General features: G+C 37.1%; 1 protein-coding gene across 1 annotated transcript in view; it reads left to right on the top strand.

The window, feature by feature from the left end:
- pid1 (phosphotyrosine interaction domain containing 1) overlaps positions 1–27,500 on the top strand; it is a 52,838-nt gene that overhangs the window by 9,458 nt on the left and 15,880 nt on the right. Inside the window, exon 2 of the mRNA XM_056478097.1 lies at positions 22,832–22,978. Within this exon, the coding sequence (XP_056334072.1) occupies positions 22,832–22,978 (147 nt within the window). The remainder of the gene's footprint in view (positions 1–22,831; positions 22,979–27,500) is intronic.

The raw sequence follows: 27,500 nt of genomic DNA, 5'->3' as shown, positions 1-27,500 counted from the left end.
GCCCTTTTAACAGCGTCCCACCCAGTGTAACCCCACACTTATGGGTTTTAACAGGCCATTTCAAGAACCAACCTCGAGATCCATTTCTTTTTCTTTTTTTTTTTACCAGACCCTTGTGGTTCGGTGAGTTTGTGCAGACCGGGATGTACTTGTGCTTTTTCACACAGTTTGAAATAAGACAGAAAGTTCTCACTGTAGTAAGTGTCTAACTGTGGGTCTCATTCTGGATTTAATAAAAGTGAAGCTCAGTTTACAGGATTTGTGGTGTTGTTTTGATTACCACATAAAATAATTTCACATTTTTCTCAGGAAGAAAATAAATGAGATTACTGAATGAAGCCAATTTTTTGGAGTATTTACAAAGTGTTATAGTATTATATGAAGTTTTAAACTATTAATATTATTTGTACTAATGTTCTTTCCATTTTATGGTTGTTGTATATGTCACACTATACACTATTCCTTTTCACATGCAATTTGTATTGTGTATATAATTCATTTACCATTTGGCCTCAATTACATTTCTACTGCAAGTCCATCACTGCAAAAACAAAGAAATTAAGTATAAATAATGATTCAAAATTATGTTTTGAGGATACTTTACATAGTGTGTGTGAATGAAAGAGTGTATGGATGTTTCCCAGCACTAGGTGTTCATGAGTTGGTGTAATCTCAGTGCTGGTGCTGGGTTGTGGCTGGAATGGCCTCCAGCACATAAAAACATATGCCAAAGTAATTGGTGGTTCATTCCACAGTGACGACCCCTGATAAAATGGGCACAAAGTCAAAGGAAAGTGAGTAATTAACGTCATAGCCCAATCAATTTATCTTAAAACGCCCCTTTATGCTGTTTTAAAGCTTCCAACATTTGAGTTTGACGTAAAGCTACTTTAAAAAACACTTTAATAATATATGAGATGCAGATTTTTTTCCCCTCTGATTGTTAAACTTGGTCCAGTCCATTTTGATTTGGTCTAACACCTGGAAATCAAACATCCATTACTGTATTTGAATATCAGATCCAAAAGCTTACTCAGCACTTTGAAATACATTGACATATATAGCAATGATGATGTCGGTTTCCTTTATTAAGTGCATGAAAAGTGGTTTTGCTTTTGCGACAGTTGAAACGTCAATTTGTTTTATTGATATGAAGTAAACTCTTACTAAAACGTAATACCATAGGCTGGCATTATGCAGATTTGATATAAACTTACGCAGGTTTGTGCAGAAAGGAAAAGCAGGAGTTTTGACAGTTTCAGGCAGTTTAGAATTGCTGTTTTTATTTGAGAGACAGAGAGACAGATATACTAATATATAATAATATACAGTGGGGGAAAAAGTATTAAACATGCCATGTTTTTTTCCTGGAAATTATATTTCTAAAGGAGCTGTTACAGACTTTAGCAGAGTGTAAAAATCTTGATGTTCGGTTGGTTTCATCTATCAAATCTGAGTTTTATTTTGTATTTTCTATTAGATTGAAGCAAGTGATTGGCTGGGCCATTCTACAGCTTGATTTTCTTTCTCTGAAAGCGTTTGAGAGTTTCCTTGGCTGTGTTTGGGATCATTGTCTTGCTGAAATGTCCACCCTGGTTTCATCTTCATCATCCTGCTAATGTAGACTGAAGCAGCAAATATTAATTCACAATTAGGAAGGGCAGAGGGTTGCTGAAAAACTACTGAGAGGTTTCAGCTGCTGTCTGGGCTTTCACTGCCTTTCTACACCTCCCTTTCTTCATGTGTTCAATACTTTTTCCCTGCGTCATTTCATTTGATTACACATAACTTCATTTGTAAAATACTTAGAAAATTTCAAGTCAACGGTACCTTTAGAAATATGTTTTCTGAGAAAAATGGGAACGTGTTCAATACTTATTTCCCCCACTGTACATAATATATACATATGTATAAAATATAATATGCATTAGCATTGTTAAAAATATCAATATTTAAATAATCAAAATGATACAATCTTGCTTTTGGTTTGGCCTTGCTCTTGCACTCGCTCTTCTCACCTTAAATAATTAATAACAGTATTAAGATTTTAACACTTTTGTTTTAATCAGAAAATAAGATGAGATTGCACTAATTTAGTATATATTTTTTACCTGTTATAAGCATTATATGCTTAAGATATTTTTTCCCTTCTTACTTAATTTGCTAACTTTTGAATGTTTAAATTTGTATCAAAAATGGTATCAAATACTGATATTTTTCAAGGTATCGTATCGAAGTTGGACATTCCAGTATCGTGACAACTAGGGCTGTTTGTTCATTGTTTTATGTTGTTTGAACAGCTATATCGCAATGTTCAGAATAGTCGATTATCAATAACGATATTCGCAATAGTCACATTCGCAATGTTGAGTGTGGATTATAGTTTATTATTTATATGTTTTGAGGCGTGAGATTTTGAAAGCATTCAGGCATTTTAACCATTTGTGACTTTAATAATGATTATTTTTATTGAATTATTTATCTATTGTTGACTACGCAGTATTATTTTACATGTGATTATTTAATTAGTTTACCTGAATACTGTTAAAAATCCCTAAAACACTGTTTTTTTCAGTTATGTCTTGTTCTTGTTCAAGTATTTTTTACGTGATTCACTCCCCTACAACATCCCAATCAATATAAAAGGATTAATTCTTTCCAAATACAGATATTCCAGTCATCTGGTGATATTTTATTCATATCTCAGAAAAACTAAACATTGCAATGTTCGGTTTTTCAAATATCGTATACATAATATACAAACGACGAGTGAAGTTTTGGTGACTTTTAAAATGCACTAGAACTCAAACTGAAAATCTTCTTGAGGATATGTAGTGAAATGGATATCTTCTGAGGCATTGAGACGAGCACATACTTCAGATTACTCCTACCTTGCTATCTAAAATAACACAGAACGTTCTGACATGTGTTATCTCAGCCAGGGTTGCACAAACACGCATTCTTGGCATTACAGATCAGGGCATCATTTCTGCCGGACCCAGCCCGAGGGTCTCGCTGTAATTGGAGCATAATACTTATTTAATAGTGGTCTCAAAAGATCCCTCAGCTCACCCATGCATGGTACAATTCTTTCCGTGCCACCCTGGGTGATCTTGATGTTGCAGTTAACAAAGGGATTGCATCGATTTTTCCGACAATGCAATGGAAACGAGATCTAATTCTTGAGCTTCTCTCAAACACACAAACACTCGTGTGTGCTGATTCTTTCCCAAACGCAACACACTTTTGTTGTGTTTTTTTCTCAAAATGTAATGAAGCACTCTGAGTGTCCGCTGCATGGTAACCATGACAACCAGCAGGCTCTCTCTTTGTGGCGTTTCCATGGGAACGGGCATCGCTGTGTTGATGGCGATGCTCAGTCTCATTCTTTTCTCTCCCTTTCTGGGATTTGCAATCGTTCTGGTGTATATTCTTTAAACTTTAATTGAGCTCCTGATTTGACCTTCATCATAATCAGAATGTTTTCTAGTACTGGGTTGTAGCTGCAAGGGCATCTGCTGCGTAAAACATATGCCGGAAGAGTTGGTGGTTCATTCCGCTGTGGCGACCCCTGATAAATAAGGGAGTAAGTTGAAGAAAAATGAATAAATGAATAATCAGGATGATCATCTTGCACTCATATCTACTGCAAGATGTCCCATTCATTCCTTTCATTCATTCATTCATTCATTCATTCATTCATTCATTCATTCATTCATTTTCTTTTTTTCGGCTTAGTCCCTTTATTAATCTGGAGTTGCCAAAGCAGAATGAACCGCCAACTTCTCCAGCATACATGGCCAATTTAGCATACCCAATTCACCTGTACCGCATGTCTTTGAACTTGTGGGGGAAACCGGAGCACCCACCCCAATACGGGGAGAACATGCAAACTCCACACAGAAATACCAACTGACCCAGCTGAGGCTCGAACCAGCGACCTTCTTGCTGTTAGGCGATCGTGCTACCCACTGCGCCACCATGACGCCACGTAGGCTGTTTCTCAATTCCAAGAATGCAGAGAACGGACTTACGTTCTTTTGGAGACCGTTCTTGCCAAGCTACCTTAGAAGAACGAACTTGGAAGACTGCGAGAACAGAGAATGCGTCCTGTGAGAATAAGATGCTGCGTCCTCCCTGGTTCTTACTGACGGTCACATGACCTTCACACATTTTTAATGGAAGATTATTTAGGTGCAGTATGTAAGTTTGACACCCAGTGATTGAACTAGGTATTGCACTCCTGGATCAAAACAAACGCAAGCTCAGGTTGCCAGATTGAGGACAGGAGCGAGTGATTTAAACCGTGTTCTATATAAAAGCAACAGCACCCGATAGAAGGAATATTTTCCATATTAAAAGGAGTTTTTGTCCTAACCAACACCTCGAATTGATATACTAGAAACGGCTTCTATTTCTCAGAGGTGAGCAACAGACAACTGTGATCACCTCAGGTAAACTTCATGTGCTTTATTCAAAGTTAAATGCTAACAATGTGAGTTTGAATGCCATTTTACATGACATTTATTGCCATACTACTGAAAGCAGCAGCAGATAGTTCACCTCAGATCTTGAAAATAAAATAATCCCCTTGAAAATGAACTTTAGATCTAAGCACGTGATTCAGCATATACATTTAATAATGTTAAAGAGGGTTAATACTTATTAAATAGATTATAAATGTTACCATTTTGTGAGTGAGTGCATATTCTGTGCTTCTGAATGGCTATTTTTAAATTTCAGTTATGTTTAGTCTGGTGCAAACAGCTAAATTGGTCATCACAGCAAATCTCATCACGATGTAACCTGCTCACCTAATGTTTATGCTCGGAATATTTATATCATTTGCTTATTAACAACCATCTCATGTGGAACTGACTCTGCGTCTCATTTTGGAGTCTGCAACTGTCCACTAGAGGTCGCATATCTGTCACGGACGCATACTTTCAGAGCCTTTCTGAATGAATGAAAAGCACGGCTTTCCACGAAGGCAACCCCGGTGCTGAAATATAATTGGCTAAACTGGCACTGGGCAGGTTAAAATGACCAAAGCAAAGACGGCGTTTCAGCACGGAAAACATTTTCAAAGCAGACTGTTTGACTTTGTTTTTCAAATAAAAAAAGTTCACTTGTTCAGCATGTTTCTTACATATCTGCAAACATATCATGGTGTTTTTATGCTTTAGAAGAGTCAAAACCTTACACACAGCACCTTTAAACATTACAGCATTCATACAACGATTTATTATTTTTCCCCTTTTCAGTATATATACTATGCATAAAGACTTTACAAATATACAATACAAATAAAACAGATTTTAATAAGAATTTCAGCAAATAAACACCCTTAATGTGTTTATTCCTTTACAAAGATTTCCAATGTAATGTTTACTTTCACCGTGTCATTTCGGGAAACTTCGGAGACAAATAAGTTATAGCTCTGAACTTTAGTAATAAATCTATATAAAATGCTGCACTTTCCACCTCCTTTATTCAGCCGCAATGACTTCTGGGACTTCCAGAACGAGTTTTGCACTCAAGTCTGCATCAATGCATCCTCGATGTCAAGAACACATCTGGAAACTTTCACGCGTCCTCCGTTCTTGTGTTCTTGAGTTTTGGAACTGAACTTTGACAGTTGATGATGATGTTACACGAGGACATGAGATCGCTGAAGAACGCATATTGAGAAACAGCCCTTGTTTCCTGCAGATTTCAGTTGCAACCCTTATCAAACACACCTGCCTGTAATTATCAAGTGCTGTTCAGGTCCTATTTAATTGGTTCAGATGTGTTTGATCAGGGTTGGAGCTAGGGTTGGGCGATATCGTACAATGTCTAATGTGAAACATCGTGATGGACGATGGCATCGCCGTCATAGGTGGTGGTGAATTAATTATTTATGAATAATTAATTAATTCATAATGAATTCATTTTTTGTAGTCTACCGTTTCAACTACCTGACCCGCATGATCTTTGTTTTACCAATAACCAAATCATAAATAAATAAAGATAAGTTGAACACAAATTACCACCTGTCGATCACTTTTTCCGCGGGACTCTGGCATGAATAGGCAGAGTAATCTGTGTCATTATAATGGCGTCGACAAACTTGGGTGGTTAAAAAAGGTGCCCAACCAACAGTGTCTGAGGTTTTCACTAAAATTATTAAGTACAAGCGTAAAAGCAAAAGATTGAAGCAGTGTACTGACGCTGTAACACGTTACCTGATAGATTCAAAGGACTGAGGAGTCGTTAGATAGAGACAAGATTAATTAAATATCACGTTTAACAACTATAGTGAGACACAATCCAGCGGTACATCCTTGACAAACCGTCTGACATGCACTGCTCTCTAGAGCTCAGACGAACGCATGACAGTGTGTGTTGCTGTGTCTGTGTGTGTGTGCGTTTTTAGCGGTATAGTGTGGAAGAAGGGCTCAGAAATGCTAGATAAAACGCCAGTGTGGATGTGGATCGTTTTCGTTCTAAAATGCCATTTTAAAACTAAGACGTATAGTGTAAACAGGGCCTCAGTGTATATTTTTCGCGAGCGGGTTTGCATCGGGGGTGGGGTGGAGGATTGCGATGCCTGCTCAGCATTGTTATGTCTATCGGCCATCGGCGATGGACGATGGCATCGTCTATCAACCCAACACTAGTTGGAGCTGAACTTTGCAAGAAGATAGATCTCAGGAACAGGGTTGAGAAGCCCTAGAACAACAAAAAGAGAACATTTCAATTCAAGGCTTTAAGTAGTGATGCACTAATCTTGATTTTTGATGGCCAAATTTAAATTGCCATTATTTTTTAAAGCAAATAATGTGTTTTAAAATTATTTTTAAAAAATTATTTTCCATTTTTTTTTAAAGATGTACAGTTAAAGTCAAAACTATTCGCTCTCCTGTGGATATTTTTAAAAAATATTTCCCAAATGATGTTTAACAGAGCAAGGAATTTTTCACAGGATTTCCTATAATATTTTTTGTTCTGCAAAAAGTCTTATTTGTTTTATTTCGGCTAGAATAAAAGCAGTTTTTATTTTTTATAAAAAAACATTTTGAGGTCAAAATTATTAGCCCCTTTAAGCAATATATTTTATATCTACAGAACAAACCACTGTTATTCAATAATTTGCCTAATTACCCTAACTTGCCTAATTTAGCCTTTAAATGTCACTTTAAGCTGAATGGTAGTATCCTGAAAAATATCCGGTAAAATATTATTTACTGTCATCATGGCAAAGATAGAAGAAATCCATTATTAGAAATGAGTTATTAAAACTATTTAGAAATGTGTCGAAAAAATCTTCTTTCTGTTAAACAGGAAATGGAATATATATTCATAGATGAATCCCTCTTCAGCAAAATAAATTTGTTTTGTAGCAACAGATCCAGGAAGTTCTTCTTTCCCTTCTCCACACATCTACTTAGTCATCATTATTTTCTGCTCGCACCTAAGTTTCATTTCCTTTTTACCCGTTGTGATGCACTTCTAATATCGGTCTTAAATAGATATGAGGAGACAAATGAGGCTGTATGTGTTTGAGTACATTTTCTGAATGCAGAATTGGTTTAATAATTCACAGTATGGGACGGTTATTAAAAACGCTGTGGTATATATGCCAGCTCTTACACAACTGACACCATTCTCACAACAAAAAAGACAGAGCAGTTACATTTGAAATAAACCTGTTTTCTTTAAATCTGTTCTTTATGGGGCAGCACGGTGGCTCAGTTGTTAGCACTGTCGCCTCACTGCAAGAAGGTCGCTGGTTCGAGTCTCGGGTGGGTCAGTTGACATTTCTGTGCGGAGTTTGCATGTTTTCCCCGTATTGCCGTGGGTTTCCCCTGGGTGCTCCGATTTCCCCCACAGTCCAAACACGTGCGCTATCATCAAGAACTGATTGCTCATAGAGAAATTGTTAGGATCAATATTTCCTTTTCCTTTTGATTTCCATGCCTGTTTTCACCAACCCTCCAAGCTTGGCTTTAGATCGAATTGTAATGTTTCCATACCACACAGTAAATCATAGCGCATTATGCTTTCAGTCAAAAGATTTGTAAAATAAAAAAAATTACCCAAAAACTCTCAATCTCCGTAAAAAATGCAATCGCTAATGCATACGAGAACAAATACTGTCTACATGTGGCCCCCAGGAAAGCAAGCTATCTATTGGCCAGTTTCCACTGAGTGGTACGGTCCGGTTCGGTATGCTTTTATGGCTGTTTTCTACAGTGGCCGAGAGAGCTTAACACGCTGCAATTAAAGAAAGCACATGCAATTACAAATAACACTAGCAAATTAAGAAACGATCTTCATCAGTTTGACAGCACACGTGTCGCAAATTCTCACAGCACAAACAACTGAAGAAACGTGCTGCAAATCGGTCACAACACAAACAACTGAAGAAACGCGCAGCAAATCAGTCACAACACAAACAACTGAAGAAACGCGCTGCAAATCGGTCACAACACAAACAACTGAAGAAACGCACAGCATATTGGTCATAACACTTGCAAATATCCACGTAACACAACGGAAATGTTTCAAGGGGACCTAAAACCATGACGGACCCTGCTGAGATATGCATGTGCTATTATGCCATGATTGTTGCTCAGTGAAGTGATTGGTGGTCTTTGAAAGGCGAGTTGTTTTTCCATTGGGTTACAATGATATTTGCAAGTGTTGTGAACAATTTGCAGTGCGTTTTTTCAGTTGTTTGTGTTGTGAGAATTTGCAACGCGTTTCTTCAGCTGTGGACAAGCAGGAGAATGAAAACAAAGAAACCTGACATTTTTAAAAACACAGCCGATACATTACACCGTTAAAATATATACATATAATAATGAGCCATGGTCGACCAGAGCTCAAACAAATCTTGTCATCGTCTTGATGAACAGCCACAAAGCCAAGAAGAAGAGCAGAACTACCCTGTTCCCCGTAGTTGTTTACAAGGCAGTCTAAAGCACGAGCGGTTTCGTTTTCTCGCTTGCGCTCACCGCACGTCTGTATTTGAAATAAGGAACTTCTTGAGCTGATGATAATAACGTGCGCGTGATTATTGATGTGCTTCTGACATCCGATCCTTTCAATAAAGGACAAACGCGAGAGTGAAGCGCGAAAAAACAAAGGAGAAGCCCAACAAAACAAAGGAGCTAATGATCCTTTCAGCAACCTAAAACATGAACGAACTGCCATGTTTGATGATTATCATCACCTTTTGGACTGATGTGAACTCAGGTATGATGGAAATACTTTCTAACAGAGGCTACACGTGCTGCTGAAGATTAAAGACACATATGAGAGGTTTGCTCTGACTGTGGGCTATATTTAGTGTTGTTTTTCAACTTAAATAAGGACTAAATGTATGCTGTGTGCAGTTTATCTGTAATTGGTAACATATCGAAGACTGTAAGGGGCTGTATGTGTTCATATATGTTGCATTTATTTATTTCATATAATTGTAGACGTTACAGTAAGCTATAATATAATTGATCTGCAGTTATAATCAAATCATGTTCATAGAAAGGTTAGTAATGAACATTTATACACAAGTATTTGTGTATAAAGCATCAGTTTTGTGAGAAGTGCTTCTCATATGATATGTGAACGACTCGTACAGCTTTACTGAAGACATTTCCTTGAACGAGAATGAAGTCGACTGAAACTTTGTCGTACACCTCGCCCACCAAAAGGTTACTATTGTGTGGAAATGCAAGTCTGATAAAGGCGACCCATACCGATCCATACTGTGCAGTACTGTACCACTCAGTGGAAACGGGCTATTTGGAAACACCCAATTTTTTTTTTTTAAGAGCACCCTTGTTGAATGGGTGCGTTAATTTCCTAAACGTTCAGGTCCATCCGGAAAAGACATCTCTGTAAGCTGCTAATTCCTTGTCCCATTACAAAAGTGCTTGTTGTAGAGATTTCCATTCTACCTTGTTCCAGCGTTTATGTCGTGAACTGAAGTGAACCCACCTTCAAGTTGCGTCCAGTCTTTCTGTTGTGTGTTTGCACGAAGAACCGAGATTTGGGTTTGGCGTTTGTATGAAGTATGTCTTTTGGGTGTTCTTAAAAGGATTAATTGAGAGGACTTCAGTACAATGCGGCCTTATTCTGTTACAATGCAGCGTTTCCAAGAATATCATTTGGTGTGTGTGTGTGTGTGGTTGTATATGTTGAGTGAGTTTGAGGGTAAACCACAGATATGTCTGTCTGTCGTTAGTTTCTCTACAGTCTGGCAGGGCTCTCCAACAGGGTTCACAGAGAGCTTATGTTAGGGTGTGTTTAAAAATATGTGAAAATGAATGTATTTACAGTTAACCAGTGTGTATGTGTGCTAGTGTTGGTTTAACGCTCCCTTTGCATCAGTCTGCTTGACATTGATTAGTGTTTTGCAGAAAGTGGGCATTGCCTTTGAGGTTTTCCTCTGCCACTGGCGTCTTCCCACACCATTTTGTGTCGGACTTTTGTATCCAGTGTGGGACCTCCTACGTGTCTGTCCTGAATTGGCCCTGGCGGGTCCATGTGAAACGCAACACGGACCCTCGTAAAGTTATACGCACATCCCGACAGACACCCACACTGGAACTTACGAGCTTTTGTCTGGTCACACTCTCATTCTTAGCAACCTAGCATTGGCGTAGTATCTCTGTGAGAAAGTCAGCCTTCAAATGGCCCAATAAATCGCCTTTGGAGAGCTTGCATTCTTTGCATTTTTTGTAAAAAGTTGTGTTGGGCACATTTATTTTGAGTCAACCAGAATAAAATGAATTATTGGATTTACAAAAAAATTAAGGTAAGTGCTTGCAAACTATGTCTGTGGGCTGAATTTAAACAAACAAATGAAGCTGAACATTACTAACGTGAATTAGTTTGTTTAAATTGAGCCCAAATAAATTGTTTGCAACCACTTACCTTTAAAAAATTGAGTAAATCCAACGAATCATTTTTTCAGTGCTGCAAATGAGCTGTAGATGAGTTTAGAGCTGCAGTGAAATGAAATCATGACATTGCTGATTGGCTGATGAAACCACAAGAACACAGAGTACTGAACCCACTGCTGAAACATCATCTATGCCGTGTTTATTTTTATGTCTTCCGACATGGTTGTTTAAGAAATAAAAAAGCTACACATTGAGTCAATTAGGATAAAAAGAATTGTTGCCAAATGTATAACACGCCAAAAACATATTAATCACTGCAGTAAAGACTCCACTCATATTTGGCCAGGCAGGGTAGAGTTGTCAAATATAAATCTCAAAATGTATATGCGCATTATCATTCAGCATAACAGATATTTTTTTAATGAAAAAAGCTTCATACTTGTTCTGAACGATTCTTATTAAAACATATAAGCAATCAGTCATACTAAATTAAATGCATGAAACCTAGTGATTTGAAGGATTGTGGCAGTATATACGATTTAAAATGGCTATTAGTTGGACCAGTTTTGAACTTTTTTTTTTTTTTTTTTTTTTTTGAACCAGTGGTGTTTAGGAGCCAAAATAAACTCCCCAAATTTTGCTTTAGTGAGCTGTTTGTTTGAGCTGCCAAAACAAACTCAAAAATAACTTCATTTTAGATGGATTTTGTTTAAAATTAGGTCATTTTAGTTAATTCTTAAATGTGTTTTCAACTGTCTCTAGTAGTGGTTTAAAAAGATTCGCACCTTTATTTAAAGTCATCCACTTGTGATTATGATAATGCATCTTAAGGGGAACTATTATGACCTTTTTTACAAGATGTTAAATAAGTCTCTGATGTACCTAGAGGAGTGGTCCCCAATCTTTTTATGACCGCTGATTGCTAGGTGACCATTCACCATTTTTTTCTCATAGGCTGATGAACTGACAAAACATTGTTTATTTATGGAGAAAATTAAAAAGCGCTGCAGTGTTTGGGTGTTTTGTGTTTGTCTGAAGTAATTAGTCTACCGAAATGTGTATATTCAATTCACCTTTATTTGTATAGCGCTTTTACAATGTAGATTGTGTCAAAGCAGCTTCACATAGTAAATTGAAACAGTGTCAGTTCAGTTTTAAGTGTTTAAGTTCCGTTCAGTTTAGCTCAGTTCAGTGTGGTTTAATAATCACTACTGAGAGTCCAAACACTGAAGAGTAATCCATCGATGCGCAGCTCTACATATCCCGAACCATGCAAGTCCGTGGCGACAGCGGCGAGGAAAAAACTTCACCAATTGGCGAAAGTGAAGGATTAAAAACCTTGAGAGAAACCAGGCTCAGTTGGGCACAACAATTTCTCCTCTGGCCAACCGTCTTGTGCAGAGCTGTAGTCTAGGCGCAGGAGGCTGGATATATTCCATACAAAGTATGAAGCTGCAATCTTGCACGTGCATATTGGGAGCGACATATGCAAGAATGCTGCTAGCACATCACACACCTCCATTGGAAGTAATGAACTTGCGCATGGAAAAAATGCAATATGTGAACAGCCCCTAAAGCCTCTGTCATTTGCAATCTCCAGCAGTTGATCTTCTTTTACAGACATGCTGAATTCACCTGATTTGCTGACAGTTGGGTTGTGGATGTGTTCCTTGGCAGTTCGTGGGTCCTTCACTGGACCTTTTCCCCTTCGCAAAGAAACTTTCCAATGATGTCTGTTTTTGCTAGCATGTGTGTTAAGTATTGTCACTCAAGTGATTGAGATTAAACCAAAAGAATAAGGTAATTTATCAAAATAAAAGATCGTTCAGGCTCAGATAATAAATAAAATAGAAATAATTGAGTTCTCATGAGTGGGGGTTCACTGCCCTAGTGTGTATGTGAAGTTTCAGCTCTAAATACCACACAAATAATGTTTCATAACTCTTTGAAATGGCCCCTTTTAGGTTTTTTAAGAGTTCACACTTAGCTGATGATTGATAGTAAAGCGTATTTGGCATGCTGTCCCGGGAGAGAGCTCTGAGCTCAGAATATCCTTGAGCCCGGGGCTCCCTCCCGTTTGAAGGGCGAGAGGGGAGTTTGAGCTCAGGTAGGTCTCGAGAACTCTCCTGCTTGTGAACTGCTGAGATATATCTGACTGAGTTGCCTTAGTTTGCCTTATTTTGAAATAATCAATTTCCTTATGGTGTATGTCTGGACGGTGGGAGGAAACCGGAGAACCCGGGGAAAACCCACGCGAACAGGGGGAGAACATGCAAACTACTACGCAAAACACGCACAGTAATGCCGACCGGCTCGGAGAGGGCCGAACCAGTGGCGTTCTTGCAGTGAGACAACAGTGCTAACCACTGGGCCGCCGTGCCACCCTATTAGAGAAGGGGAGGAGTAGGGGTGGAAGGGACAATTCTTCAAGAAGATGACCGGAGTAGAAAGCTCTGGTAATTTGTAGTGTGTCAGTATTCATCTGATTGGCGCAACATTCAAAGCTGATGCGGTACCAGCTGTGTTCAATCATAAGCACGTGATCCTCTCGAAATTAGTTTACAAATAAACCACACTTGATCTAAATTGTGACGTTTAGTGACTGTCGCTTTAAATTCAAATGAGTCTGTGCTTTTTTTCAAAAGAGGGTGGAGCTAAAAACACCTGCGTGTCTGCAAAGTGACAGAACGGGAATAACGTTCAATCAGGGATGTTTATGCTAATGAGAGAGAGATGGTCACTAATGGGCGGGGGTTTTCCCCCTCTAATGACACGTGTTTTTATAAAGAATGATTAGGAAAAATATCATTTTAACCATTAGAGGCTGGCTATATTCACACACTGTTGCCACACAACTGTGTCTACACCATAGACTGTAAAATATATGGACGTAGTATCCGTGACGTCACCCATAGGTTTCTGAAGAGCGCAAATGAAGCTACAAGTAGTCACAGCAAACCGTCACCATTTTGTTTGCGCGTCATCGTGCCACGGCGGGATACCAAACAAGGGCAAAGAGGCGGAGAGTGAGCAAAGCTACAGACACCTGCTGGCATTTTGCTTAGACTTGGCAGACAGACTTTACTTTGGGAGAAACGCTTGTTACTTTATTACCTGCAACTCGTTTGTGTTCTGACCACATGTGCTTGGTTGTATACTATATCAATAAAGTGTTTAGACTTTTAAAAACACTGCTGTAATACACAGAGCCACTAAACATTGTTCTTATGATGTTTTTCAACAGGAGGAAAACGCGAAATACGTCCAAACGCTTCAATTATACCCCGTTTTAGTGAATGCAAGACTATTTATGAAATCCAGGCATAACACTGTATGTCAACACTTCAGATGACTGTTCTAGAGCCTACAGCTAATCAATCTGTCACATTCTGGAGTGCTTTACAGCTCTAAAGAACATTATAAATGATAAATGATCATAAATAAAACAAATACATTTATAGAGATGGTATATAAGTATATAATTTCACTCACCTGGGAAACGGAGGCCACGTGAACGGTTTGTGAGCACAATTAAGTGCACACAGCATCCAATATCATCTGATAATTGTAGGAAATAATCCCAAAAGGCAGCTGACTGTGTAAAGAAACATTAACCAAACAAAAATACGATGAATATGCCGAGTTCATCAGCTAATTAGCTGTAATCAGCTGAGGTGACAAGACAGCGAGCAGCGAGACCTATGTCACTCAAGTGGCCACGCCCTTAATTATGCAGACTTAATATAATTTAATAAAACGAAACGGATGAGTTATAAAAAAATTCACCCCCTTCACAGTTGTCATGAAGGTTAATCATGGCTATATGCACCAAAGCCATCTTTTGTACCAGGCTGTAAGCATGTATTTATCAGCTGTAAAAATGGCCAATTTCCCATTGCAGTCAGAAATGACCTGGACTTCCTGGAGCCAGCCCCCCAAGGAGAGTCGATGAATTGCAGTTTTAGTTACTTCCGTATTGGCTTCCCGAGGGAGAGCGGGAGGTTGCCGCTTGGTCTACACCCCTTATAAAAGTGTTTTTTGCATAATAGGCTTTTAATAACACCAAGTGTAAATGAGCATTTAAAATCTAAGGGGGACACTTCAAAATTCAAGCTGGGACCAGAGTTGAAACAAACCAGTTTTAAAAACATTGGCTAAATAATATTCCGGGTGTCTACAAATGTCCCTGAAGATGAGTGAAGACGGTGAACTCACGGCTTTGTAGTCGAATTGTGGAAGTCATTAAGCAAAGGCCTTTGGCAGCAGTGAAGGCCAAGAAAACAGTGTTTTGAATTGTTGCAGATATTGGCAGGCATTGCGAAGACCGTTGCGTTTCACTCTGAAATACTCCTTTAAGAGCGCAGACTCTGTTTATATGATTCTGACCTATATTTCAAAGTCCAGAACTGCTGAGGAATGTCGCCAGAAGTCGGCTAAATCTGCGCGCGTATAAAATATGAGGCTTGTCAGATGTAATCAAGCTGAGAGCCGCCAGAGATCTGCCTGAACCGTTTCCATTGTCTCCAACTCTTGTGTTTTTCTCTTTCTGTCTCTCTGTGTGAGTGATATATGAACGGCCAGAGACTCTCCTGGTCTTGTTAAAGTCATCACTGGAAGACAGAGCCACAAATGCCAGGATAATGTGTTAAACACTGAGTCCATCTCTCATACACACACACACACACACAGCAGGCCATGGGCACACATTTACACATGGTTCATTTAGTTCAGCTCTGATAAATGATTCTGCTGCTCTTTCATGAACACACACATAAACATCGAGTGCAATTTGAGTTTTTCAACTCGTATGTTATTAGTTATTTTGATGTATGTTGTAGACCACAGACGTAGGCTGGATTTCTTCACAAAAGCTGTTATCTGTATGTACTTTTTTTGCAGATACTCTCAGGAATAATTAGTATGAGTGCTTGTGCAACACATTTGATAAATTTTTCTAAGGTAAAGCTCAACAAAACATCCCATTTTGGTGTCTGCATCACATTTTTGTGAAATTTAAATATCAAAATATGGGTAAAATGATCTTTATTAGTCGATCAGTACAAAAAGTAAACATACAGAAGAATATATCATACTTAATGAAACTTTTTGCTGGCTAATTTGTAAGACCTGTTGGTTTAAAGTTGAAGAATTGAATCGTTTTAGTATGTCTTTGTTTTTATTCTTGTTATAAATATGCAAGAATTTTTATTTTAATAATTGTATTATATAATTGGGCGTCACGGTGGCACAATGGGTAGCACACACAGCAAGAAGGGCATCCGCTGCTGGATAAGTTGGCGGTTCATTCCTCTGTGGTGACCCCTGATTATTAAAGGGACTAAGCCAAAAAGAAAATCAATGAATGAATATAATATAATATAATAAAAATTTATATAATTTTAAATTATTTCTAATAAAAAATAATATAAATGTTTTTACACTGAATTACATTTTTATAAAATCTATAGATCATGGAAAAAGCATGGGAGTACATTCTGTTTCTTTTGTTGTTTGTTTGTTTTTTGCCTCAGAAAAAAATTGGATTTATTCCAATGTAAAGGAAAGAAAATATTGTAAAATAGTTATTTATACATTTATTTTGATTTCCTTTTATTGTTTTATTTTTCACACTAGACTGTGTTTTTGTGGACCTCAGTTGATTTGACACAATTACTCATTTTGGTACTCGGTTGTGAAATTCTGTGATTCCCTATCCTGTTCCAAAGTACCCGGATCAGTCCACATTTTGGACATTTCTCTTATCTGATACCCATATTTGTCTTGAAATCACTACAGATGAATGATGAGTAGAGGAGCAGGTTTAAAAAAAACTCTTGTTAAAGAGACAGTTCACCCAGAACTGCCATAATTGTCATAAAAAAAATTCTGTCATAATTTACTCACAAAGCTGTTTGAGTTGCTTTCTTCTGTTAAACACAAGATATAGCTGGAAACTTGTAACCATTGACTTTCATAGTAAGAAAAACAAATACTATGGAAGTCAATCGTGTGTAACATTTTTCAAAATGTTGAAATGACAGTGAAATACTCGCCGATACTGCTAAAATTCTGGCATCGGTTAGGCATGGGACGATATCTGTTTTCAAGGTATACCGCGGTTTGGAAAAGTCAAGGTTTTTATTACTGCCAACATTTTCAGCTATACCGTTCCTAAGGTATATGTAAGATTTTTTTAAGTTACTTTTTTTAGGACAACAGTATCTCCAGCAGAAATTTTATGGAAATCTGTGTTTTTGAAGCTAATAAAGACAGCAGAAGTCGATGATCCATTTGAAGTATGTAGCCTGACATGTTTACTGCTCCAAAATATTTTAAATGTTTCTCAAAATGAAATATTTTGTGTTCAAAGGGGAAAAAAGTTTTTATTTTTTACTAAGACATTTAAAAATAATGTATTTTTGAGCAGTAAACACTACCGTAATACCGCGAAACCATGATATTTTTATCCAAGATTATAATACCGTCAGAATCTAATACCGTCCCGCCTAGCATCGGTACCAGTGAGTATTTGAGACTATAAACCGATCCGATACCATCTTTTTAAATGAGACCTATGCCCACTAGCTTTGCTTAACACAGCAAACTAGTCAGTTCTTTTTCTTCGAAGAGGGTAACACACTATTTTTTAAAAAGTTTTAGATTTTTACATGTGAAAGAATTAATTTTTCTATATAATTCATTTTTATATTTTGTAATTTTTGCACTGATTTTTATACATATATAATGTGAAACTTGAATAGATGTTTGTATTGGTTCAGTACTCTGTATCGGCCAATACCCTGAGCTCAGGTATCGGAATCGGTATCGGGAAGAGAAAATGTCAGGGTGACACTGAGTTTCAGACAAAACCTTAAAGACTGGGCATCGGCAGTTCAGGTGTGGAAGTTATTAAGCAGGCGTTTGGGCCAAGAACAGTGTTTTCAATCCAGTTGAGGCAGATATTGGCAGGCAACATGAAGACCTCAGCAGAGAGATAATGGAAGAAACATTTTCGAGGTTCAAAGTAAGTCTAGCAGTTTGGTTTGATTGGAGATGGAGATCATTAACCCTGTAATCAGAGGAGAAGCCATTTGTACAGAAAGATTTAAGCTGGGGTTAGGTCATTAATCGAAGGCCATTTTCATGCACATTTTGTTAGCATTTTGTTGGAAGGTGCACAACATGAAAGTATAAGCCAGGACAAAGAAAATCTAAAATAACAAATTAATAAGGATTTGAGTTTAGGAGCTGAGTAAACCTCCAGCATGTCCTTTCAGATGTAGCAGCATTTGCTACACAGAGCCATAGTACACTGATAAGTTACACAAAATCGATTTCAAACTCGATTTAATTGGATGATTTAGATTAAGTAAAGTAGATTTACTACTGATCACACAACTGTGCTTCCTTGATGAGATGTTTCTGACAATCACTGCTAGGGTTGCACGATATTGGAAAAATCTGATATTGAGATATTTTATTTTTCTGCAATAAATACAGCGGTATGAATACAGTTTACAAGATAGAATAGCACTATTTGACAGTTTTCTGGGGAGTTTAACAGTATTCAGGTACAGAAATAAATAAGCACAAGGCAAAAAATGATTTTCTTAATTTGCTTTGTCTCATTTCTAGTCTAAATATCCAAAAATTCTTACAGCAAATAAAAAAATGGTTTTATTTTGAACTTCAGAAGAAATAAACCAAAATTAAGAGTTTTTTTCTTAAAAAGTAAGTAAATTTCCATGTAACAAAATTAGTTTTTATGCATAAATTGTATATATTCTGCATAAATACAGTAATTCAATGCAATTCTGTAGCTCCTGGTCAATTATAATTTCAGACACAATATTGGATATCTTGCGATGTGACTGATATATTGTGGATGCAAACATTGCGATATCGATGCTGAAACGATATATTGTGCAACTCTAATCACTGCTTTGCCCAATCCCATTTGCTATTTCATTTCAATTAAACACCCAACAACAATTTGAGAGGATGGAAATCTGTTGAGCGTTTTCATATTGGTGTTATGGGCAGAATGAAATCTAAATTTACTTACATATATTTAAAATTCTTGTTTTTTTCTGTATATAGTAGTCCTTGTAATAAACAATTTTTTTGTTTACCTCATTATTTAGTAAAACAATGTATTTGCCCTCATAATCTTTTATCAAATACCGTAACCTACGGCTTTGAAATGACTTGTCTTAACTTCTGGTCACATGGAATGTCTTTTGGGCAGGGCTATCGGTTCTTCAGGGGGCGGAGCTATCATGGCATGTCTCATTTCTGCAATGCTTTTGTCCAGTTGTCAATGTTTCTCCATTTTGTTAACAAGTCCATCTTCCAACAATCCTATCGCTGCCCAAATACTAAACCCACTCTTCATTTAATTTTTATTTATGTTTTAATTTTAAGACCATTTCAATCGGATGTAAATGACAATGTTAATTTCTGTTTCATGGCCACTTTTAAAGGGTTTAAACTCAAGTTAAACAAGAAATTGTTGGAAGACATGATAAAATAAAATAAAAATGTGCACAACATTCAACAAAATTTTGTGTCACTAGTGTATTGCCTCTGAAATTAAAACTCCGAGCTAATAATTGTTTTCATGCATTCATATATTATTATATGAGCCAAAGACAACATGTTCCATTCTTGAAGCATGAGTTACATAGGATTGTTTGCATATAATATATACAGATACATTTGCAATTAATTTACAGGATTTATGAGTAAATTTATATTAATTCTAATAGTCACTATTTTGATTTAGATATTTTTTTTTACATTAAAGGCATGCCTTTTCTATATCTTATAATCAGATAAAGGTATAAAATAACTAATATAGTTTTAAAAAGCATAGTATTTCTAGTTTTGTCACTTTTTCACATATTGTCAGGTCTAAACAATTCACAAGTATTACAAAAACATTAAAACTGTTTATTGTTGTGTTTAAAACTGTAACTGTTAACAATTATTATTATTATTATTATTGTTATTATTATTATTATTATTATTATTATTATTATTATTATTGCTGTGTTTTTGATTTTAGGTCAGATGATGTCTTATATTTTATTTATGTGTTATGTAGATGGACCTGTCACAATAATCAATATATCGACTCATCGCACAACACATGGACATGACCTCAGTCATTTTTGGTGATGCAATATATCGTCCAAACAAATAAGCAATTCTAGAAACGTTTTAGCTGATTGTGCAACATCTCTATCTCTATTGGAGGTGTCAGTGTCAGTATGGTTAAAAAACACTGGTAGTATTTACTACAAATTACCATGTGAAGTTTCATAAACTAATTTCGAGAGGAGCACGTGATATGATTGAGCACGTCTGGCCGCTCATCTGTAATCAGTAATAATCCAATCAGAGTGATCCTAGTTTACTATAAATGGATCAATTTCTCCCTACTGTTCTATCTTCGTTTGGAAGAATCCCCCCTTCCACCAATCTCCTCCTTTTTCTCCCTTTTCTAAAGGGGAAGCTCTCGAGACCTACCTGATCTTGGATCTCCTGATATGCTTATCGACCGGGCGGGAACCCTGGGCTCAAATATCTCCAAGATCAGGGTTCTCTCCCGGGACAGCATGCTAAACCTGCTTTATACGCCAAGCATATCTAAGTGGGAACTCTTGAAGGTATATTTTCATGTGAGTGTCTGGCGACTGAAAATAGATCTGGTAGCAGATATTGCAGCCTCTGTTACTTTTTGTTAACATTTATTTTTATTTATTTAGGATATGCTTTTTCACATTATATAATGAGTGGCATGAAATGGTCTTAAAATGACAATAATATCCTTTATCGCAATATATTTTGGTGCAATATATCGTACAACAAGAAATAGATATCTTCACAGGCTTAGTTATTAGAGTTCTTATGAATGGGGACAGTACAAAAACACTAGTCCAGCTGAAAAAATATGTATTGTACATGGAGAAATATAGCTTATGCTAATTCCCGTCTCTGGTCTCTAGCACTTGTTTAGATTGGCCACCACAAACAGAAGTGAAACCGTTCCTGTTGATCTCTTTAGTTACAGAAACATGGAGTGAATGGAGAAGTGCGTGTCGAGGCGTCCTCAAATAAAGAGTGAGCTCCGCAAATATCCGTCTGTTTCTCTGAAACACTTTTTCTCTAGAGAAAAACCCTTCGCTCCGTAGGAGGCAACGTTTAGGAAAACAATCTCTCATTTCAGGAAGGGAAGTTCAGGGTCAACCTTCTGGATGCTTGAATAATCAGTGATTTAGGAATATTTTATTATGACTTTGCAGAAAGACACCCCGATATGATTAAAGATCAAGGACGTGACAATGATGGTGCGTTTAAACTCAAACATGTGCCATTTTTAATGCAATTTCTTGTTGAATTAGCTGTAAATGGAGTCGGGTTTAAACCATTTCCGAAGGCTTTTTGACATCGTGATTGAGAGTAATAATGAAACGCGGTGGAAATATTATGAATAAAATTTCTAATTTATTTCGACACCTCGTCCTCCCCTGAACAAACCCCTCTTTCTTTTGCTCTGTTTTTTTCTTCTCTCTCTCTGCTTCTCTCTTTATTCTTTTATCCTCCGACCGCAGGAATGTTTCTTTCTCTCAGAAAGTTGTAAAGTGCTGAATCTGGGCTTGGGGTGCGTTTATACATGTGGCTTCTGTCGTTCACTGGCCTTTCATATTTCTTTTGGGGTTTTTTTTCTCTCTCTGTGCAAAATGTTCTGTCATTTGTTACTCAGATTGGAACTAGTCTGACTGTCCATCATTCACCAAGTTTTACAAAACGTTTATGTTTTGGTCTGTTTCATCAGAAACAGGTCAGTCTCATTTTGTATTTATTTTACAGCAGGGAAAATAAGTATTGAACAGGTCATGTTTTTACTGGGACTAATATTAACATGGAACTGAACCAGATTTTGGTAAAAACCCAAACAATACAAGCATAAAAATAAAACAAAACACAAAATCTGAGAAATGAGTTGTGTGTAATAACAATGGAATGACAAGGAGAAAGTGCTGAACTACTGAAATGTATTTAATACTTTATATGAAAGGCTTTCTTGGTGCTAGTAGCTTAAATATGCCTCTCATATGGAGAATAAAGTCACATGCATTGCTCAGGTGTGAGTTTTTCTTCAACAGAGTGTCAAAATCTTGATGGTTCTGTGGGTCTCATCTATCAAATCTGAGCTTTATTTTGTATTTTCTACTGGATTCGTATCAGGTGATTGGCTGGGCCATTCTACAGCTTGATTTTCTTTCTCTGAATGCATTTGAAAGTTTCCTTGGTTGTGTTTTGTCTTGCTGAAATGTCCACCCTGGTTTCATCTTCATCATCCTGCTAATGTAGATGTTGGACTAAAGCAGATAATGTTCATGTACACTGAGGAAGGGCAGAGGGTTGCTGAAGAACTACTGAGAGATTTCAGCTGCTGTCTGGGCTTTCACTGCCTTTCTACACCTCCCTTTCTTCATGCGTTCAATACTTTTTCCCTGCGTCATTCATTTTATTGCACATAACTTCATTTGTAAACAGATTAGATTTGTTTTCTTTTCATTTATGTATTTCTGTGGTTGCGAACAACATCCGGGGAAAATTTCAAGTCAACAGCACCTTTAGAAATATGTTTTCTGGGAAAAATTGTGACATGTTCCATACTTATTTTCCTGGTTGTATATAAATAGCACTCCTTTACCAAATGTGAGTGGCCTAAGAGAGAGAGGGACGTTTGTGTAACATCACAAGTCTTCCATAAACTTTATGGAGTAACTTGGATATTACTCACAACCAATCCATTCACGCGTCCAGTTGTGGAATTTGTGTTTTACAGGACTAAACAGGTGCACCTGTGGATCTGTGTGTGTTAAATGTAGGTCATATAGGCTAATTTAAGCTGTTGTGTTTTTCAGCATTTACAGAGCATGCTGAAGACCAAACTGAATGTGCTGACGCTCAGGAAGGATCCACTGCCGACTGTCATCTTTCATGAGCCCGAAGCCATCGAGCTGTGTTCAACCACCCCGCACATCAAGAACCGCACACACACGGGATACAAGGTAAAAGATATGTGTCATCAAGAGACACAGAGGAGTTGAATTAAAAAATACTATAGTGATTTATAGGAAATACTAGTGTTCTTGATTCATTTTATAGTAAAATACTTGAATTAATCTGTTATGGTATTCTATAGTTATTCCATCATTACGGACTCTCGTATCGTTCCAAATGTTTTGTTCTGTGTCTTTTCAGCTCGTTTTGTTTTGTTTTTTGCTTTGTGGTTTTGCTTTGTTTTGTTTCAGTTCGTTTCATTTTGTTTCGCTTTGGTTTGTTTTTGGCGGGGTTTTTTTGTTTGTTTGTTTTTTGTTTTGGATTTGGTGTTTTTGTTTGGGTTTTGTTATGTGTCTTTTCAGCTCGTTTTGTTTTTTGCTTTGGTTAATTTCAGTTTGTTTTAATTTTGTTTCGTTTCTGTTTGGTCTTGTTTTGGTGGGTTTTTTGTTGTTGTTTTTTTGTTTTGTTGTTTTTTTTATGGGTGTTTTTGTTTTTTGGGTTTGTTTCTTTTCAGCTAGTTTTGTTTTGCTTTTTGTTTTGTTTTTTGGGTTTTGTTTCTTTTCAGCTTGTTTTGTTTTGGGTTTTGTTTTGTTTCTTTTCAGTTCAGTTAATTTATGTTTGGTTTTGTTTCAGTTCATTTTGTTTCGCTTTGGTTTGATGATTTTTGTTTTGGTTTTGTTTTCTTGGGTTTTGTTTTGTTTCAGTTTGTTTCATTTTGTTTTGTTTCAGTATGGAATGGTTTTGATGTTTTTTATTTGGGTTTTGTTTCTTTTCAGTTTCCTTTAGTTTTGTTTTGTTTTGGTTTTGTTTCGTTTTGTGTCATTTGGTTTTGGTGTTTTTTTGTTTTTTTTTGGGGGGGGGGTGTTTTTGTTTTTGGGGTTTTGTTTTTTCTTTTCAGTTCGTTTTTTTGTTTCGATTTGGTGTTTTTGTTTTTTGGCATTGGTATTGTTTATCCGTTTATTTGTTTTTTTGGGGGGGGGTTGTTTTGTTTCTTTTCAGTTCATTTTGTTTTGGTTTGGGTCTTTTGTTTTGGTGTCTTTGTTTTTTGTTCAGTTTTGTTTCTTGTTAGTTCGTTTTGTTTTGTTTTGTTTTTTGGGTTTTGGTTCTTTTCATTTAAGTTAATTTCGTTTTGGTTTGGTTTTGATTTGTTTCAGTTCGTTTTGTTTGGGTTTGGTTTTGGTGTTTTTTGTTTTGTTTTTGTTTTTAGGGATTTGTTTTTTCTTTTCTTTTCTATTTGTTTTGTTTTTGTTTTTGGGATTTGTTTTTGTTTCTTTTCAGTTCATTTTGGTTTGGTTTTGGTGTTTTTTGTTGTTTTTGTTTCACCTTGATATTGAGTTACTAAAACTTGACATATTAAGTCAGTTTAATGCAAGTTGAAATTACTTAAAAATGAAATTATTTGCTTTAACTTAATCTTAAGGCAGCAACTAATTGAAGATAATCAGACTTCTATTCATAAACTTATGGAATGACCTAATTTTTTGGAATCACCTAATACAATGTTTGTTGAAGATGCCCTGTTTATCTGATGAAGATAAAATGTTTTATTAATAACAATATAAAACTTCCACTATCACTGTAGAAATGATACTATTTCCATTAAAACAACAGTCTGATGATGCATTTGGACACATTCATGTACAAGCTACCTGTTCTTGTACATCATTGTGGAGTCACATGCATGTACTGAAAACCGATTAATGCATAAGCTAAAAATATAGACAGTCTCTCAAAGAATCTGCAGTGCTGTTGCAATAGAGACAACAGCATCCGTTTATCTGAAAATGCTGGCTAAGACAAACACAGAGCGTCTCCTTCTCTATATATCTGCCTGTCCCTCAAAATCCAGTGTTTATCCTCTCTTCTCCTGAAAGCTGTTGAGTTCAGCTCTTAATTCATGCCACATTTTGGAACTTTAAAAGGAATGTACTGTGGGCACGTATTTTGAAACACTTTGCATATTTTCATCTGTGTATTTTAATATGGACCTCCGAGAATATAAAGCATCTGGCCAGTCCGAAGCACACTCGACCACAAGCATTTCTACAATTTTGGGTGTAGACGGGGTTTTCTAATGATTCTCATTTTTCAGTGATGTCCAGTGCGGCGTTTCAGAAAGAAGCACCTCATCATCCATTGAGGCCCTTTGATTATGTAACAGCTCAACAAAGCCAGTCTATACGCTGTTTCCATGGCGACCGGCCCTGCTTTGAGTGTGTGTGTGTGTGTGTATGTGTGTGCTTCACAAAAATAGGATAAATTCTGAGAATTTTTATGGGGATCAGCCTTCGGTCTGTAAAAATGCAAGCAGGTTTTCTGTAAGAGGTTTGTTTCGGGGTTGGTTTGGGTTCAGGGATAGAAAATATATTTAAAAAAACTGTAGAAGTCTATAGAAATTCCCCACAATTCACACAAAAATGTCTATTTGTACTTGTTAATGTTGTTTACGAGGACATAAAAGTGTATAATGACATTGGTATGACTTGGCTGTGCTCTATTAATGTGGTTTATGTGGACCAAAATCATTTAAGGCTTAAAAATGATACTTAATAGGGTATTTTGACATTGGGACAGTAGAGGCAGGCGGTATTTTAAGCTGTTTCTGCAGTATAAAGGCATTATGCCTATGCAGCATCCTGGTAAGTCGTGTGTGTGTGTGTGTGTATTTGTATGTGTTTGTGTGTTCAGGGATTGAAAGTATTGTTTGGTCAGTATTAAAATAGCACTCAAAGTCTAGAAATTCCCCACAATTCACACAGAAATGTGTGTTTGTACTTGTTTATTTTGTTTATGAGGACATAAAAGTGTATAATGACATGGGGATGACTTAGTTGTGCTCTATTAATGTGGTTTACGGGGACAAAAATCATTTAAGGCTTAAATAATACTTAATAGGGTATCTTGATATTGGGACAGTGGGATAAGGCTGTATTTTAAGCTGTATCTGCAGTATAAAAAGGCGTTATGCCTATGCAGCATCCTGGTAAGTCGTGTGTGTATTTGTGTGTGTGCATGTTGGTATGTGTTCAGGGATAGAAAGTATTGTTTGGTCAGTATTAAAAATAACACTCAAAGTCTTTAGAAATTCCCCACAATTCACCCAAAAATGTGTGTTTGTACTTGTTTATTTTGTTTATGAGGACATAAAAGTGTATAATGACATGGATATGACTTAGTTGTGTAATGTTAGCCATGTTATTAATAAGCCGTGTGGGTGTGTGTTGTGTGTATTTGTACAGTGTATGTATATGTGTTCAAGGATAGAAAGTATTGTTTGGTCAGTATTTAAAAAAAACAGTAGCGGTCTATAGAAATTCCCCACAATTCACACAAAAATGTGTGTTTGTACTTGTTTATTTTGTTTATGAGGACATAAAAGTGTATAATGACATGGGGATGACTTGGTTGTGCTCTATTAATGTGGTTTACGGGGACAAAAATCATTTAGGGTTTAGAAATTTTACTTAATAGGGTATTTTGACACTGGGACAGTGGGGTATGTGTGTATACGTGTATGTATCTGTGTGTGTGTGTGTATACATGTGGGTTTGTGTACGTGTGTGTGCGTGTACATGTGCTCTGTCAAGTTTTGGATGATTTGGACAACTGTGATTGAATGACAGATGCTTTGTGTGTGTGTGTGTGTGTGTGTGTGTGTGTGTGTGTGTGTGTGTGTGCGCGTGTGTGTGTGTGCGCGTGCGTGTGTGTGTGTGTCAGTAAGTGCGGTTTCTGTATTGATCTCCTCATAACTGTGAGGGATTGTGGGATTGGCCGCTCTTTGATCAGGGTCGCTCATGGGTTTAAACTGTCACCACAATCCAGCATAAACGCATTCTTCCTCTGCCCTGATGTCTCTGTCTGACTCTCAAAGAGATGAATGTGCGTTTTGAGGGATCCACGACCCTGCTACAGTAACCATGAGGGTGAGTTTATACAGTAGTATAATATTTGTTTCAAGAGTTCATACTTAGCTGATGAATGATTATAAGCGAGTTTGGCATGCTGTCCCGGGAGAGAGCCCTGAGCTCAAAAGTTCCTTGAGCCCTGGGCTCCCTCCCGTCTGCAGGGCGAGAGGGCAACTTCGAGCTCAGGTAGATCTCGACAGCTCCCCCCTTGATAAGAGCTGATGACTAAAATGAGTGCTATGAAGAGATATGCTGCAGGATGAGAGTTTGACTGTAGTGCTAAATTTAGATTGATAAGTTCACTTGTCGTGCATGTTTTTGGAATGTGGGAAGAAACCGGAGAACCCGGGGAAAACCCACAAGAGCACGGGAAGAACATGCAAACTACGCACAGAAACGACAGCCGGCCTGTTAAAGGACTAGAACCGGTGACGTTCTTACTGTGAGGCAACAGTGCTAACCACTGGGCCACCGTGCCACCCATTTAGGAAAGGTGGAGGAGTAGGGGTGGAAGGGTGGATTCTTCAAATCGAGGATGACTGTAGTGAGAAACCCTGGTTCTTTATAATGGGTTAGGAATCGCCTGATTGGTGGATTATACATAGCTAATGCAAGACCAGCCGTG

This window comes from Danio aesculapii, chromosome 18, assembly GCF_903798145.1.
Source record: "Danio aesculapii chromosome 18, fDanAes4.1, whole genome shotgun sequence".
In the NCBI taxonomy this organism is placed as follows: domain Eukaryota; kingdom Metazoa; phylum Chordata; class Actinopteri; order Cypriniformes; family Danionidae; genus Danio; species Danio aesculapii.
The sequence above is the reverse complement of the archived record's forward strand: the minus strand, read 5'-3'. Positions and strand labels throughout refer to the sequence as shown.